General features: G+C 42.1%; 1 protein-coding gene across 4 annotated transcripts in view; it reads left to right on the forward strand.

The window, feature by feature from the left end:
• The window catches only part of CRACDL (CRACD like), a 1,245,069-nt gene that overhangs the window by 915,600 nt on the left and 313,164 nt on the right, over positions 1–16,305 (forward strand). For all 4 annotated transcript variants that reach the window (XM_069636650.1, XM_069636646.1, XM_069636647.1 and 1 more), the window contains one exon: positions 13,362–13,530. In XM_069636650.1, coding sequence (XP_069492751.1) covers positions 13,362–13,530 — 169 coding nt within the window. The remainder of the gene's footprint in view (positions 1–13,361; positions 13,531–16,305) is intronic.

Consider the following 16,305-nt stretch of genomic DNA (forward strand, 5'->3'; position numbering starts at 1 on the left):
CTTGGAGGGTGAGCTTCAGGTAAGCACTGGATATCCACAATGGACTGGGTCAATATGAGGCAGGCCTTGAGCCTGTAGATGTGTTCTATGGAGGATATCTTGAGGTAAAGCTGTTTGTCATAGGCGTATTGGTGAATGTTGTGTAGAGCCAGGAGGGATCCGAGCAGTAACATGTCAAGGTTGAAGATCACTGGGGAGAGAATGGATCCTTAGGGTACTCTGCAGGTGATGGGTAGAGTTGCTGATCTGGTTTAATCCATTTTGGCAAATACGTGGCAGTTAGTAAGGTAGAACCGGGTGAGGTTGATCTTGCTGATCCACATGCAGCGAAACAGCATGTCCGTGAGTGTCGGGTGGTCTACTGTGTTGAATGCTGCTGAGAGATGAAGAAGGCAAACCATCATCGAGGATGTTAAGGACATCATCTATTACCTTGATGGTAGCAGTTTCAATGCTGAATCTGTATATGATAGCAAATTGGTAGAACTGAAGGAGGTTGTTGGCACCATTGTGTTGGAGGAGTTGTGTGACTATGCTGTCTCAAGGATCCTACCTAGGAATGGAAGGTGGGTGATGTGGTGGTATTTGGTGAGGTCGCCAGGGTCCATTGTTGGTTTCTTGAAGTATGTGGATTTGTTCAGTGTTGAGGGTCGAGGGCAAGATGCCTTGAATGTGGGAGGTGTTAATAATTGTCAGGTATGGAAGAAGTGCTTCAGTCAGAAGGGTTTTGAGTTTGGAGGCAGGGGGGATGTCATCCACATACAATGTGGCATTGATGGGTTAATAGGGTTGGCAGTAAGCTCTTCCATAGTGAGTGTCTAGAAAGTTGTCCATGGAGTGGTAGTTGTGAGAGGGATGTGTAGTGTCCTGTGAGTTGCGATGATTGAGTCTATGTGCTGGTGGATCATGCTGAGCTTGTTGATGAAAGCGTTATGGCATTGGATTTTCTGATGGAGTGCAGTACGGGTCGGTTGGACAGAGGGTTGATGCTAAGCTTGATGGCTTTAAAGAGGGCTCTGCTTTCATTGTTGGCCTTGGCTTTTGTGATTTGGGAGTGGTGATGAGTCTGTGTGTAGTTCCTTGAGTAGGGCGCGGTCGGACGAACTTCCGGAATTTCACCAATTATTTCCTTGCTTTCTGATGGTTCTTTTGTTGAAGTTGAGTTCTTGAGTGTGCCAGAGTGCAGAAGGTTTAGGCTTGTGAGTGTTTTGTTTCATTGGGGGATTCTTTGTTGTGGTGGTGGTGATGAGTTCTTTGAGAAGTGAGTTGCAGACCTGCGTCATCTGAAGTTGATTGGCCAATGTGAGGTGGAGGTTCACAGGGCCTTCCATGAGATACTGGATTGAGAAATGTATGAACGCTCTGAATGCTTGTTTGCTGGGTTTTCGATTGATGTGTTTGACTGTGGTGGTATGATTAACATTAAAGTGTCTCAACACCTCTCGCCCTGTCCCCCTTTGTTCATCATTGATCCATGTTTTCCAACTGCTGTTGACTAAAGGATTTCCAATTTCAGACTTGGAAGATTTTCAGATTCTTGATTTTCTCTTGGGACTTTTTTGGAGGGCTATTCAAAATCTTCCCTACTAATCAAACACGTTTAAGTTCATGCCTTCAGTAAAACATAGTAAGATATTTCCAGTATTCAGGCTCTCACCTATATATATTCACACAGTATTGAGGTTTGATGTCTAGCCGGTGTGACAATTCACAGGATCTTGTTACTTCTCCCCGGGGGGAGCCCTTCCCTGTGAGGCTAGGGAGGTGAGGGCGCTACGCAATAGTGCCCCTAGGGGTGGTGGAATGCAGGACCTCACAGGGAGAGACCCGCCTTATGGGGATAAAGACTCCCGTCTGTGACGGAACTCCATAACCCCTTTTCCCTTGGTCCAAGTCCTTATCAGAATTCCATGATAACACTACTGTCTGTTATGGTAATGTCGCTTCCTCCTTTGATTCACAAATCAATAAGATTGAAACAAAGAAGAGGCAAAGAAACATGCAGATTAATAACAGGTTGCCTTACCATAGTACTGAGAAGAGATGGTCCCAAGGAGGCATAAAGATTATCTCAACAACAGTAAAGAAGGACTTTGGGCCTCATTACACGTTTGCCGGTCCGGGAACTATGGTACCGGTAAGCTTGCCGGTACTGTAGTTCCCGGACTGGCAAACTAGTTCTGCCCGCTGGTGCCTTTACGACCGCCAGCAGAACTTGACGGTAGCACATGCCGGTTATTAACAGTGCTGGTGCCGGTGCTACCGTGCTCCCCATTTCCATTGAGCCCTATGGAGCTCAAATGGGAATGGGGACTGACAATTACCGGCACCCGGCAATGGGGAATTACCGGGTTTGTCGGGGTCGGAATACCCGATAATTCCCCATTGCCGGGTGCTGGTATTTTCACGGGTTTGGCCTGTAACCGGCACGGCAACCATCAAAATCATAATGAGGCCCTTTGACTTTATGCTGGGGAGGATCCAGCCACAGGGAATAAAGAGCTAGAAGGGACTGAGACATAGACAGAGCAGCTGGCATGAAGCTAGCCCAGCCCGGGAAGTTCGGACCTGGGAACACGAAGCTGCAAGAGCACTGATCCTCAGTGGTGAGGACATCCAACAATGGTCGCCGGAGCACTGCGGAGGAAGCCAAGCTCCTGACCAGTGGAAGAGTGGGAAAGAAGGCAACGGTGGCATGACCTCAGTAAGGTGGACCATGTAGTCATGCAACTGCACTGGAGCCATGTGGCCCAAGTCGCCATGGAGCCGCAAGGACGAAGTGGGAAGAGGAGTGAAGGAAGCAAGAAGTGCTGAAGCAACCCAAGTCAGCCTAGCACTGCAGGAAGAACCGGCTATGCTTTCCCGACAAGAAACAGGTAACAGGAGTACCAGGAGACCCGGTCAGAGCTTGAAGCAGCTCAAGAGTCAAGCAAGCCTCTCTGGAGTGATCTCCCTCATCACAGCAGTGATACCCAGAGAACCAAGACTCAAGAGAGCCTCAGGAGTACTCTCTCCCATCTCAGTAGGTAGATCCAAAGATGTAAGAGATAAGAGCTCATCGGGAGGAATCTCGGTCATTCACAGTGGTAATCCAAGCAAGAGTTAAGAGGATACTAGACAACAAGAGTTCTCTGGAAGGAATCTCCATAGTGTCATAAAACAGGGAAGTATTGCTGTAACTTTAAAGCAAGCTTTCAGGAGCACTTTGGAAGAAGTGAAGAGACTGTTGAGGACTATTGCAAAAGACTATTGTAAGACAGCCCTCAAGGCTGTGCAAGGTGGGTCAGGAGAAGGGAGTCATTCTCCTGACCATACACTCTTTTTTTGTATCAGAAACTAAAGCAAACGATTTTTGTAAAAGATATAAAAACTGAGCCCGTTCACCAGGAGAAGGGTGTCATTCTCCTAGTAGTAGATTCATTTGGATGCTGGACCCTTTTGTAGATTAGTGGTAGGGTTAGAGTTGGTTTTTGGACAGAGGACGGACACTTTTTATTTGGACAAACATCCTGATGACGAGCACCTGAGTGAATATTTGTTTAGTTAGGGATAACTCTTTCAGGATAGGGAGAGGTAGGTTATTTTCTTTATTTCTTAAATAAAACTTGGTTGAAACATTTCAGCCCTTTGTATGACTCTTTCGTCCACCACACAGGGCATAACCATTTGCCAGCATGGGAGCTTCTGTTGGTTTTGAGGGCTTTGCTGCCAACCTCCTCCCTAAATGTGACCAATATGCCGATACTCTTCTTTGCAGCAAGTTCTCATTGTTGTGCCCTTTAGAATGGGACCCACCCACTGGGTCTCAGCCGTTTCACCATATTTGGAGAAACAGCTATTTTGCATTTTTTGTGTCGCTTTTTAGGGGGCGTGTTAGGGTACCTTTTCCATATTTTAAGGCTAGTTAAGGGGTGTGGGGTATGGAGGGCCTGCCCAAATGAAAAATGTGGCGAAATGATCCAGGCAAACAGTTGTCCCTGATCCCATTAGATTGGGTCTACTCTACCTAGGAGCAGACTGTTTATAATCTTCTTGGAATCAGGATTGCTCCATCCAGAGCAAGACTGTACTCCAAAGACAGTGTCATCCTTTGATGCCAATCAAAACATTGTGCTATCTATTTTAATCCCAGAACCGCCCTCTACAGCAGAAGAATATCACTCTTCACTCTTCCCTTGATGTACTTTGGGATCTCTGCATCTGTTTGGCTCCAGCAATAAACCTTTAGTTGGCAATTGCTTATTTGTCATTCTCAGGGCAGGTTGTAATATATTCTTTCTTTGGCCACAGTGGCGGGTCCGAAGAAGAACACAGAGTCAGACCTTACATCTGCCTGTTATTGTTTATTAACTGAAAGGTGAGAATTCCTATCTTTCTTTATGTCAAGGGTGTTCCCTACCTAACAAAGCTTACTACGGTGCTCGCCAGTTGTCAGTGAGAGTCCAAATCAAGATCAGTCCACTGTCCAAACTAACCCTATTAGAACAACAGAAGTACAGGAGAATGATTCCCTTCTCCTGTGAGGTGACATTTCACCAAGTTCAGTGCAATAAAGTGTCCTTGAGTAGTTCTTCGGAACCACTTTTATCAAATCATTCAGTTCTACTACCTGATTCTTCAAAGTTTCAACCGTTTTTTTCAGTTGACTATTCTTTCTTCCCTACTTATTCTCTTCTTGTTTTATTCTACTAAATGTTCCTCCTCTCCTTTCCTGGCACAAGTGTATTCCTTTCTCCTTATTCAAAGATGTTCCTTTTATTTAATGTTGACTCTTTATCTATGACTGGAAGAGTCTGAGGGCTCCAGTATTGATTCTCACCCTTTATGTATTCTTGACACTTTTTCTTGACTGGGATGAATATGCCCTATCCAGTAATGATTCTCATTCTCTTGAGGTATTCCTAATACTATGAAATGTAAAATGTGAAATGTTTTGATTGGCAAATACAAATGTATTAAGAAAATCCAGTGTACGTAGGCAATAGATCTCTATATCACTTTCGTATTCACAGCATTTCGAGACATCAACTATGCTTCTCAAGATGTCTGCGTCGACCATTTTATAGACCTTTATTAGACAATTTATTGGCACCATGGCTGGCAATAAAATGATTGTTTATGCCATCATATTACTATAGATGGCCGCCGTGTAGTATTCATTATACAAAGAACATAATTATGGTTGTTATTGAAATGATCGGCCATCATAAAAGCTGCAATATTCCAGCTTCCATTAACACAACTAATCCGAGCGGCGTTACTTGAATTACAAGATGGCCGCTGTGTGGCTCTCGGATACCACGAAGCGCAGTACTCTGTGATAGTATAAATAAGAGAGCACAGTGGTTTACGTATAAGATATGTTTAAACATATAGAGGGACGAGCATGTAGAGCTTTACCTGACGTCAAGGAAGATTACAACTGAAGGTGTGTCGCGTAAATAATGTAAGTACTGTGGGAGAGAGAATAAGATAAGTTATATGCTTATAATTCATAGCGCATGTACTTAAATAAAAAATCTACACAGACCAATTTTTGGCAGATTCAGACAAAGAAGCTCAGCTTTGTTACAAACGTGATAAAGAACAGACCTGTGCAAGTGAGATCACATACTAATGACAAGATGAAACAAGTAAGTGTGTGGACTTAAACTAGAGAACAAGTCTGTATGAGTTTTTTGTAATGGGATCTTAATAAAACAAATGGGAATGGCTCAAGTAATTAATACAAAACTAATTTTAACAGTTACAATCAACTTCAGAAGAAGTATCCATCAGTGAGATTATGAAAGACTGCCAAATGAAAAGTGAGTGTCCCGAATTTAATGTCAATTGTGAGGTGCAATATATTTTTAATGGCATTCATTTGAAGTAAACATTGTAATATGTCTATTATGACATTTAAGAGCAAAATTGTTTGCTCGTCACAGGAATTGTTCAGTGATTGAACATTTTGGCATGTTAAACATGAAAAACTTTGGAATTTGTTGAATAAGAAGTGATGTGAAAATGGCTAAAAAACAATTTAGTAGATTATATTCCCGAAAGTCATCATTAATATTGTTTGAGTATACAAGACAAGAGGTAGAAGCATCCTGATGGAGACCCTGAAGTTAAATGAGGGTTGACAACGTGCATCTAGACAAAGGATGTAGAGTATGTGTATATTTGTAACATTTTTAATACTGTAGCGTCATTAATGTTTACCTGCACATTTATTCTCTTTGTGCTGTATTGAGAAGAATTTTTCATGAATAAGGGTTTTGTTTTGTTGCCCACTGAATGGCAAATATTAACTATGATGAAAAAATTAAAATAAGTGTAATCTCGGGAGGATAGCTCAGGGGCAACGTGCTCGCTTTAGAAGCAAGACGACGCAGAGCAACACAGGTTCGAACCTGGGTCCGCGCTTAGAAACCTCTGGGTATTAAGCGCATTATAAATAACCAATCATATCATAGTCTTATATTAGAATACACAGATATTTTGTTGATTCTTAGTAGCTTTGTCTTGTCTGGGACGAGTATGAGCGTTCCAGTAATGATTCTCTCTTTCTTCAGGTATTCTTAATACTTTGGGCCTCATCACGAGTTGGGCTGTAGCCCTTAAATGCAGTGGTAATGGTATTACCGCCGCATTTAAGGGCTGGCCCTGTCACGAGTTGGGCGCTAAATCGGCTGTTTTACCTCCAGCTTTTTTCTGGAGGTGAAAATCCCTGTTTTCTGCGGTATTACAACCGGCTTTATTAGCCTGCAGTATTAACACCGAAAATTCCCCAGGGATCCAATGGACCCAATCAGGAATGGGGATTTACCCTTAAGGCCCAACCTGTGATTAAGTGGTAATACCACCGGGCAGGTCGGAGGTAGGGCTATTACAGTCGGCGGTATTACAGCCAGGAATACAGTCCAACTCATGATGAGGCCCTTTGTCTTGACTGGGACGAGTATGAGTGTTCAGTAATGATTCCCAATCTATTCAGGTATTCTTAATACTTTATCTTGACTAGGACAAGTATGAGCGTTACAGTGCTCTCCAGATATTCTTAATACTTTGTCTTGACTGGGACGAGTATGAGCGTTCCAGTAATGATTCTCACTCTCTTCAGGTATTCTTAATACTTTGTCATGACTGGGACGAGTGTGAGTGTTCAGTAATGATGCCCAATCTATTCAGATATTCTTAATACTTTATCTTGACTAGGACACGTATGAGCGTTCCAGTACTCTCTTCAGATATTCCTAATATGTCTTGACTGGGACGAGTATGAGCATTCCAGTAATAATCTCCGTTCCCCCTCACGGGGTCTCCCGCTTTCCCAGTTTCCTGGATTGTTCGGGATAACATCACCAGGGCTCGTAACAGGCTGAGACCTTCACTTGTCAGGTTGGCTTTTCGTTTCTTCAGCAGTGTCACAAAGGTCTCTCTGTTCCTTCTTCAGTCAATTCGCTCTATGATATATCAATGAGAGTGGTGTCTGCATGGTTAACGGACTTCCACGTCCACTACGACTGACTTGTGATCGCACCACCACTTCTCTCCTGCTGTGGCTCAGGGCGTCTTGTATTCGCCTCAGTCTTTCGTGTCTCATCTCCTTTCCCACGCCATGCTTTGGGAGCTGTATTCAGGCTTCTCTCTAGCATCGGACCCTGCGCGTCCAAGTTTTCCTCAGCATACGGCCAGCTGATTTGAAACTCCCGGGTCCTCCCTTTCACAGGGTCTCAGCCTCCAAGTTTAATGACACTGCCATGGGACTTCCTGGTGTATTGTCAAAGTCCTTCTTCTCTATTTTACTCATACTCTGTAATGGTTTATAGTGATAATGTGGAAAAACATAATGTCGAAAGTCAAAATGTCGAAAACATGTGGAGAATTTTTTTTTTTCGAATGTCTTTTTTTCTTTGTTTTTTGTTCGAAATGGGGGGGTCCCCCAACCCCAACCCACCTTTTTTGAATATTTTTTTCTGTTTTAACCTTTTTTTTTACTTGCGGAACCCAAAAAAAATGTAAATAAAAAAAGAAAGCATTCTAAATTTTTTTTTAGACATTATGTTTTCAACATTTTTGCAATTCGACATTATGTTTTCAACATTAGAACTGCACACCCTCTGTAATCTTACAGTGCTTTTATTTGTCCCATTACCATATACGTTTTCTTCACAGGTACCAATAGTGTATTTGAATGACAGTAGCAGATTCTGACTTGTACATCTCTTTCTTCACAGAATGGTATTGAAGGAGGGTTAGTGAGATGTTGCTTAGGGAGTTCCTCATAAGAACAGGAATCCTTGTCCCCAGAGGGGGTCTCTCCCAGTTAGGTCCGGCTTGCTTCTACCCCTAGGGAGAGTATTGCTTAGCAGGCTCATCTGCCTAGCCTTACAGGGAAAGGCTCCCCAATGGGGAGAAGTGACAAATCTGGCAATTCAACACAACACCCAAGCATTGGATCTGACTGTCTCCACAATTTACAAGTTAGTAGAGACAGCAGGTGCGGCAGCCTCAATACACAGAAAACACCAGAGCTATGAAATACTCAAAACAAATTCTGAAATAATACGACTACGCAGTCCACTTGCTTTGACATAAAGTGTATATGCACAGCTAATTGTTTTGTAAAATATGTCTTTCATCTGATCAAGTAATTAAACAGTGTTCACTGGTTTGACAGTTACACACAATCCTTCAAAGGGAGACACAAATACTAATTTTCTTGAATAGGTGAGTAAATATTTAAGTGACTATGCTGCTGTGACTTCTTTTAGGAGTTCTCTGTCTTTCGTTTGTGATCGTAGTGTTTTGATAGAGCATACTGATTCATGTCTTCAGTGTATGTATTTGTTTAGCAGTACAATCTCTTAATCTCTGAAGCTCTTCAGGATCACCAAACATGCTGACTAATATAGAGTGTAAGATGCATGTCAAGTCTCCCAGCATGTGTCTGTCATGTAAGCCGTGGACTTAAGTTCACAGAATTGATTGTTGAGCCACAGTCCTTCATTCTAGCTGAGGCTACCTATTGCTTTTAATGTGCATGTGCCTCCATACTTCCCCATAGCCAAGCCTTTTTGATCGGACTAGAGAGTTATCTGGCTGATGAATTGGTTTTCTTTTTGAAGGGGCTTGCTATCCCTCCACGAATATAGTAACATTTTAAAACCTCCCTTTAGAAGTGGCACATAACCATTGAAGAGGTGTACAAAAATGCATTGCCTGTTTCAGCTGCATCATACATTCTGGAATGATGCATCCTGATGCAGTAAGGTTTTGTGCCTTATTACCTATCATCTCTATCGTGTGTGTGTGAGTGTATGTATGAGCTATGAAATGAGACATATTTTGCAATAGCATAGAAAATATCTATTTTGTTTGAGATTGTGCTCCTAAACACTGGTGTCACCTAATCCTTCCTGAAATTTGTCACCTCCAAACTGGGTAGAGGTCACCCCAGTAGATACACTATATATGTGCGTTGGTCTCACAAATAATTAGGTAATAGGATGTCCCATTGCTTTAAAGTTAGGGTTATTAACTTTAGGGTAGTCATACATGTTTATAAATGTTTTCCTTTAATGTTTCAGCTCATTGAATATATGATGAGGGATTTCTTTTCTGAGCCTTTTGGAATTTGTATTTTGAAATAATTTGTCCCTTGGCTTTCTTGCTGAAACATTATCATAAATGACAGCCTGAGACACTTCCATTGTAAGCTGCCATCTGCATTGATTGGGCGATAAAGCTTAATCTTGTAACAACAATTGAGTAGACCAAAATAATGTATGCCCCACGTTTTACAAGGCACCTTTGGAAGCCAGGACATTCCCAGCAATTGTGTCCAATAGAATTGACTGCTTGTGATCCTATCAGGGGGTTGGAGAGGTAATCCTTTGAATTTATTTGAGTGGATGGTATCCATTAGAAATCACTCCTGTTTAAAATAAATCATTATTCTGCAAGCTGCTCCCTAAAATGTAAGTTCCATAACATTGTGTCATTTCATTGACAACACCCTCATCCTAAATAGGAAGCCCATAAATGTTTTCTCACAATGATCATGTCGTGGTTGGAACACCCAATTGTCTGAATACTACATGAAAGTACTGAATATTTCAAACGATCTCCACTAAAAAGTAATCCATTCCCGTGTAGTGCTGTGCAGCATGTAATCGAAAGTGTACTGTAAGGAACTCATGGTGGCAACAGTAAAGACAGACACAAGTGATCACAGTTCAAGGGTGTTTATTAAACTGTATAGGAAGGTTGTAAAAACGCCTAATCGAAACCTAAATCTAAGATGGGAACAAGCTACGACCATCAAATAATAATAAGGCAGTCCTAGTGGCATCTTGTCAAATAAAAGGGCTTATACTAAGAAACCTATTGGCAATCCCTACGCTAAATACAAAAACAAGTGTGGGATAATGTTCACAAGAAAGAAACACGTGTGCACAGATAATAAGTCAGGATGTAGTAGCCACGCGTCTCCCTTGCCCACGTTTTGAGCACGGGACAAGGTGGGATTCCCGAGCACAGCACACGCTCAAGCTTTCCCAGCACGAGACAACAGTTCTGCTCTCAGCTATCAGGGCCTTCGGTGGTTAAGTCTTTTATACAAAAAAATATCTTGCCTCTGAGGACCTGATGTGTCCAAAATAATAAACAAAATGTTCCTTTCCGCATGTGCGTTGGGTGATGACCTTCACCCCTGGCTCCTCCTCTTCCGGGCTCCGATACACAAATATTTCTTGCCAATATCAGGACCTTCGGTAATTATCTTTCATTTTCTGCTTGTTCTTGGGGTGATCATTCTTCACCTTTGGATACCCCCCTTCCGGGCTCAGACCCCTCTCGAATATCAGCCTCCCTCCGTCGGGTTCACCCTGGCTTGTATTCAAAAGATTTCTCTGTTGTGCTTCATGTGTCTTTGGGTTGATGGCTTCTCACCCCTAGGTCCCCCTCTTCGGGGCTCAGACCTTCCTGGAATGTTTGCCTTCCCTACATCGGGTTCACTACGGCCCTTTACTGTGGGTGATGGCTTTTCACCCCTGGATTCTCCTCTTCCGGGCTATGATCCCTCCAGAATGTTTGCCTCCCTCCGTCGGGTTCACTACGGCTTTTGTCAATTCAACTTCATGGCATCAATGTCTTTTTAAACAGTTCACTGTGGACATCCCCCTTTCAGGTTCACTCTTGTCAACACACTACTTATTGGGACTTTAGGATTCGCCCCCTTTTCATTGGCATCCCTCCGTCGGGTTAACGGTTGCCAACTTTGCCAATCACACAATTCTTTGAACAGTTCTTACGATGCGGGATTCACTTCCATTAGCTTCACAGTCATCTGCCGGTCAAAGACTTAAGACTGTACAGAGGATTTTACTAGACTCCTGTATGACCACTTTGACACTTTCTTGCATTTCACAAGGCCTTCTGGTAACGGAGGAGAGCCAAGAATAGGGTAATTGCCCAGAGTTTCCCGAGTAAACAGCCATGTGGTGCCTGACTCCTCAGTAGCTAGATTTCACCTTGTGTATTTCCAGTTCTTTGTACTTTCTTCAATTAGCCATTTGTTACTTTCGTTCAACATAATTCGATTTCTTATCGGCTCTCCCTCGACTCACCGGCTGTGATGAACCGATTGGCTTTTCTTGTCTCTGGAGTCAAGGCCAGTACCATGGTGGCAAGCATCTCTCCCCGGTTTGGTTATCAGCAGAGGAGGGCCCTGTGTACCGTTGACATCTGCTGCAACACACATTGGCTATTGTTCGCAGTCTTAAGTTTCCTTTTGTGGTGTTTTCATGGACCTGGCTCGAAAAGGGCAAGGTCGCTTCTCTCCTTGTCACCCTCTCGGTTCGTGCCGTTGTTCTCCTCCTCTTGAACTGCTGCGCTGAGTTAGCTCTCTATTCATGCAGTCTACCTTGCTTGTATTGTGTTCTCGTGCTCCACCTTTTATCCCTGTGGAGGAGAGAAAGGGCCGTCGGTTGTGTGTGATTTTGGTCAATTACCTGACTCTGCCTGACCCTTGTGTCGGGACATGCCAGGTAAATGACTCTAGTGTCAGTCCGTTGTTTTCTACGGTATGCAGAAGTGTTTGTGTCGGGAAAGGGGGAGTTGTCATGAGAAATTATATTCTTCGTCCTAGGGGGATTGGTGAATTCAGAAGGGTGAGATTGGTAGAGTTTGTGAAACAAACGGGAATGACCAGGATTATTAGGGAGCATTGTGGGAGTGATAGTGTTTTGTCTGATCAGATTGGGAGTGCAGGAAATAATAATCAGAGGTATGGGAAGGAGAATAACTGGGAGTATTTGGGTAAGACATAGGAAAACAGGGATTTTGGGAGAAGTCATTTCTGAATGGCAGAGGGTTGTTGGATTTGGGCAAGAGCGATGCGATGGGAGGAAAGGAGGCAGATGTGGCACAGCCTACAAAAGTTTTAGGGATCACAGGCTCCTCTCCTTCTTCCCCAATATAATACTGTGTCTCACCTGGGGTATTTTCATGAGCACAACCCCGCGTTCCCCCATCCAGGTGATCCTCTTTCGCTCATCCACCTCTAAGGTTGGGGTCTGAGAGCGTCGGCCCTTCCCAGGCCACCTGAATAAGGGATTCCCAGGATCTACTTGGGAGAATACCAATTCTTGGGAGAATGCCTTGCGAGGATAGCTCAGCAGCAACGTGTTCGCCTTGGAAGCAAGACGACACAGAGCACCACAGGTTCCATCCCCGGGTCCGCGCCTAGAAACCTCTGGGTATTAAGCGCGTTATAAGTAACCTATCATATCATATCAAAGGTTTCTCAAAGTACGCTTTCATCTCTTAATTGGAAGTCCTCCATGCACCTGTCCAAAAAAAGTGATCCAAGAGCCGTCCAAATTTCACTCCCATTTTCTACTGTTGTTCTTTGTGCCTTTGTGCTAAAGTAATGCCTGTCCACCCATGGGTGTAGAATCATTCCTAAATCTCATTCTAAAACTGTCTTCCCGTCAGCCCCTCCTGTCACCACCTTGAAGGCCTCCTCTATAAAGTTTAGTTTAGTTTCTTTATTTATACCGCGTGCCGAACCCTGAGGTAACTGGGCGCCAGAGACTTAGAGCAGGCTATAACAGATTATATAGACATACAAGATAATAACAGTAAGTGCGAGTGACCAGGTTACATGGTGGTCGTGGTGGTCGAGAGGCACACATAGGATGAAGATGTCTATGGGTGTTTGAAAGCGAATGCTTTGTTCCATTTCCGCATATTTACAGTTACTTTAATAAAAGGTATTAAAAACTGCATTTTTAGTAATTCCATCAAAATAAAAAAGAATGATTGCTTCACATACTGTGAACAATATGTTCTCTGTTCTTCCCCTCCAGGAAAGAAAAAATCTAAATTTAAGAATTTCAAAAAGTTTTTTGTTAAAAAGAAGCGGAAAGAGGCTTTACCATCTTCCGAAAAGAGTGGCCTGAAACCAAGCCAGTCAACCAGTGATGTCACTACGCATGACTCTATGCATGTGGACGATGATTCTGAAGATGAAACGGGGTAAGGAATTTGGATGACTGTCAATCTGCATTTATATTTAAAGGGCACTGGTCACCTGTTTTAAATGTTATTTCAATTAGATTGGGAGTTGGTGGTTGTGTACTTGAAGAATAATGGCAGATCGTAGTTCAGTAAACATGTGCACGACCCTTGACTTTTAGGAAAACCATTACCTCTTTCCTATTTTCTCATTGTTTTATTAACATTTTGGATTTATTTATTCAAATGTGCTTTGATTTAAAATAACCGTTATATACAATTATTGCAATTTGAATGTCAATAACATAAAAGTGATTAATACATTAAAACAGGTAATATGAAAATACTAATGTTATATATGATCTGAATAAACCTTATAAATGTAACTGTTTCAAGTGTCAATGAGACTTCGTTACCTGAAAAGAATCCAAACCGCAACTGATCAGAGGATAAAAAGTCAACACATACATATAGTGTACATATTTTCCAAGAAAGGAACATCTGAGAGCAAAAGTACCATCACATCCACATACTAAATGTTTCCATGACTCCAGACACTCTGGTGTTTACAAAATGGACAAAGGAAGGTCTTAGGTTCGAGTTCCAAACAAATGGTCATAATTTCATCAGTTTAAGTGAAATCGCAGAAAGGTTTCCCTATTTCCCTATATCTAGTATTCAGAAATGTATGTTGCTAAAACCCTAACTTCTTTACTGCAGGCAAGAGGTGTTTATATAATTTATATTTGCATCTGGCCTTCAAGCAGGGATTGTAAATTAAGTTTGCGTTATCCGTCCCAACTGCATATAAAAGAAGATTGCATCTAATATTTAGTTCATTTAAATAGGCATGAAAACTGACATCCATAGTGGACCTAAGGTACTCATAGATGGAATGTACATCTGGATTTACAATTTTAGAGTGGAGTAAAAGAGTGTTCCAAGAAACACATGCTTTTAGAGACAAAAGGCAAAGCTTGTATCTGAGAACTACTATGGGGACGCGATTTGGAAGTGATAATACTTTCCTCCATAGCATTCCATTGGGTTTAGGAAGTTTGGCCCAGTCCTCCAGATGCCATATTTCGAGGTCATAAGCAATGCACAAAATAATCTTACCAGTATAACATTTTATTAACGGATGAAGAGAACATTAACAAAATCTGATCTTTATACGTTTCATCTGTGCTAAAAAAGCAGATCATGCAAAAAGGGCAAATTGGGGTTAGTAAAGATTTGAAATTCCAAATTGGTCGAATGAGAAACCCGCTCAATCGTCGTCCTTGCTATCGCATGAGTAAATTTGGGAGCCTACTTTGAACTCCAAAACTGTATTATTTTAGTTGTTATATACCTTATTTCCAAATTGTTTTCAAGGAAGCATACCTGTAGAGATGCTAATGCTTGTAAGCCTGTGAGCTTGTGGTCAAAAAGCAATACATCATCGGCATATGCAAGCCATTGGATGGACAAGGTTCCCAATTTAGGTGGAAAAGAATTTGTTTCAGAGAATGATGAACCTAAATCAGAGATGTAAAGATTGAACAAACATGGAGCGATGACGCAGTCGTTGCAACCCCTGAGGGTAGATATTCTTTTAGTTATTCCACCCCGTTGGTTCAATTTTATCTTTATTTATGTATCTCAGGGCAAGTGCACAAGAATGTTTAAGAGACCGAGTGGGATACCCCAATCAGCAAGTTTTTTTCAGAGCAGTGACTGATTAACGTAGTCGAACACAACTGTCAAATCAATGCTTGCTATGTAAATAGAAACTGTTCTTTAGCCAAGCAATTTCCTGCAAACAATCGACTACATAACCGCTTCGTTGTGCGTCCACATGTCTCCTAAACCCGCTTGGAATTTGTTCAATTTACCAGTCATGGTGTCCCAATTCTCGAGTTCCTTCGAAATTAAGGAAGCAACGATTTTACTATTTGTGTCCAGTAAAGCAATTGGTTGGTAATTTGATGCAACCATCCCATTGCCTTTTTTGAAAACTTATGGGCCTCATGCCAGGATGGCAGAAAATAATGTGAAGCGATTAAATCTTTAAGGAGTATGGTTACAATTTTGGCTCATAGCTTTGTAGAGTTCTTGAGGATAGAAATAGACAGGCCGTCCAGTCCCAGGCTACGAGAATCTTTGGAATTTCAAAAAGAAAAAGCTGTTCTATATCCTCATATTCAATGGGTAAAAGCCAAATTGATGACTAGAGGTGAGAAGCGAGCTGGTAGAAAGTAGATTAATGAGAATACAGCATGCCAAAGTAGCCAGTCTAGTCTACCTCTAATATGGTGTTAGTATGAAGAGCAGTTTGGGTGTTAACATCCAAAAGTCGGATTCTTTTTGGACTAAGTAATAATCTGATCATGAATTGGCTGTTTCGAAGCGTCATGCACATTTTGTGTATTTTGAACCAGTTCTTGTGTGACTGTTTTCAAGCGGATGCTGCCTTTTTGTTTGTCAGTCCCTGCAGGTTAGATTTCGAGAGAAGCCTCAGTTTATTGCTTAGTATCCTCTTTACTGGCATCTTTCGCATCATACTAAGGCATTCTAATTGTTTTAATTAACTAGCATTTTCAGAATTATGTTCTATGAAAGGCGACATTATCTCATGAAAGGAAATTTGCAATTGATCTGGGGATAACAATTGACATTTCTCTGTATCAGTAAGTGCACCATAGTTTCCTTGACAAGTTTATTGTAACTGGCAACCTTGTGACTATGCAAAATGATGTGGTTCCTTTGTGCTGAAATGGTAAGAGGAATCAGACTCTTAGTTTGTGGTTCAGC

This window comes from Ambystoma mexicanum, chromosome 7p, assembly GCF_040938575.1.
Source record: "Ambystoma mexicanum isolate Mex_15411 chromosome 7p, UKY_AmexF1_1, whole genome shotgun sequence".
In the NCBI taxonomy this organism is placed as follows: Eukaryota; Metazoa; Chordata; class Amphibia; order Caudata; family Ambystomatidae; genus Ambystoma; species Ambystoma mexicanum.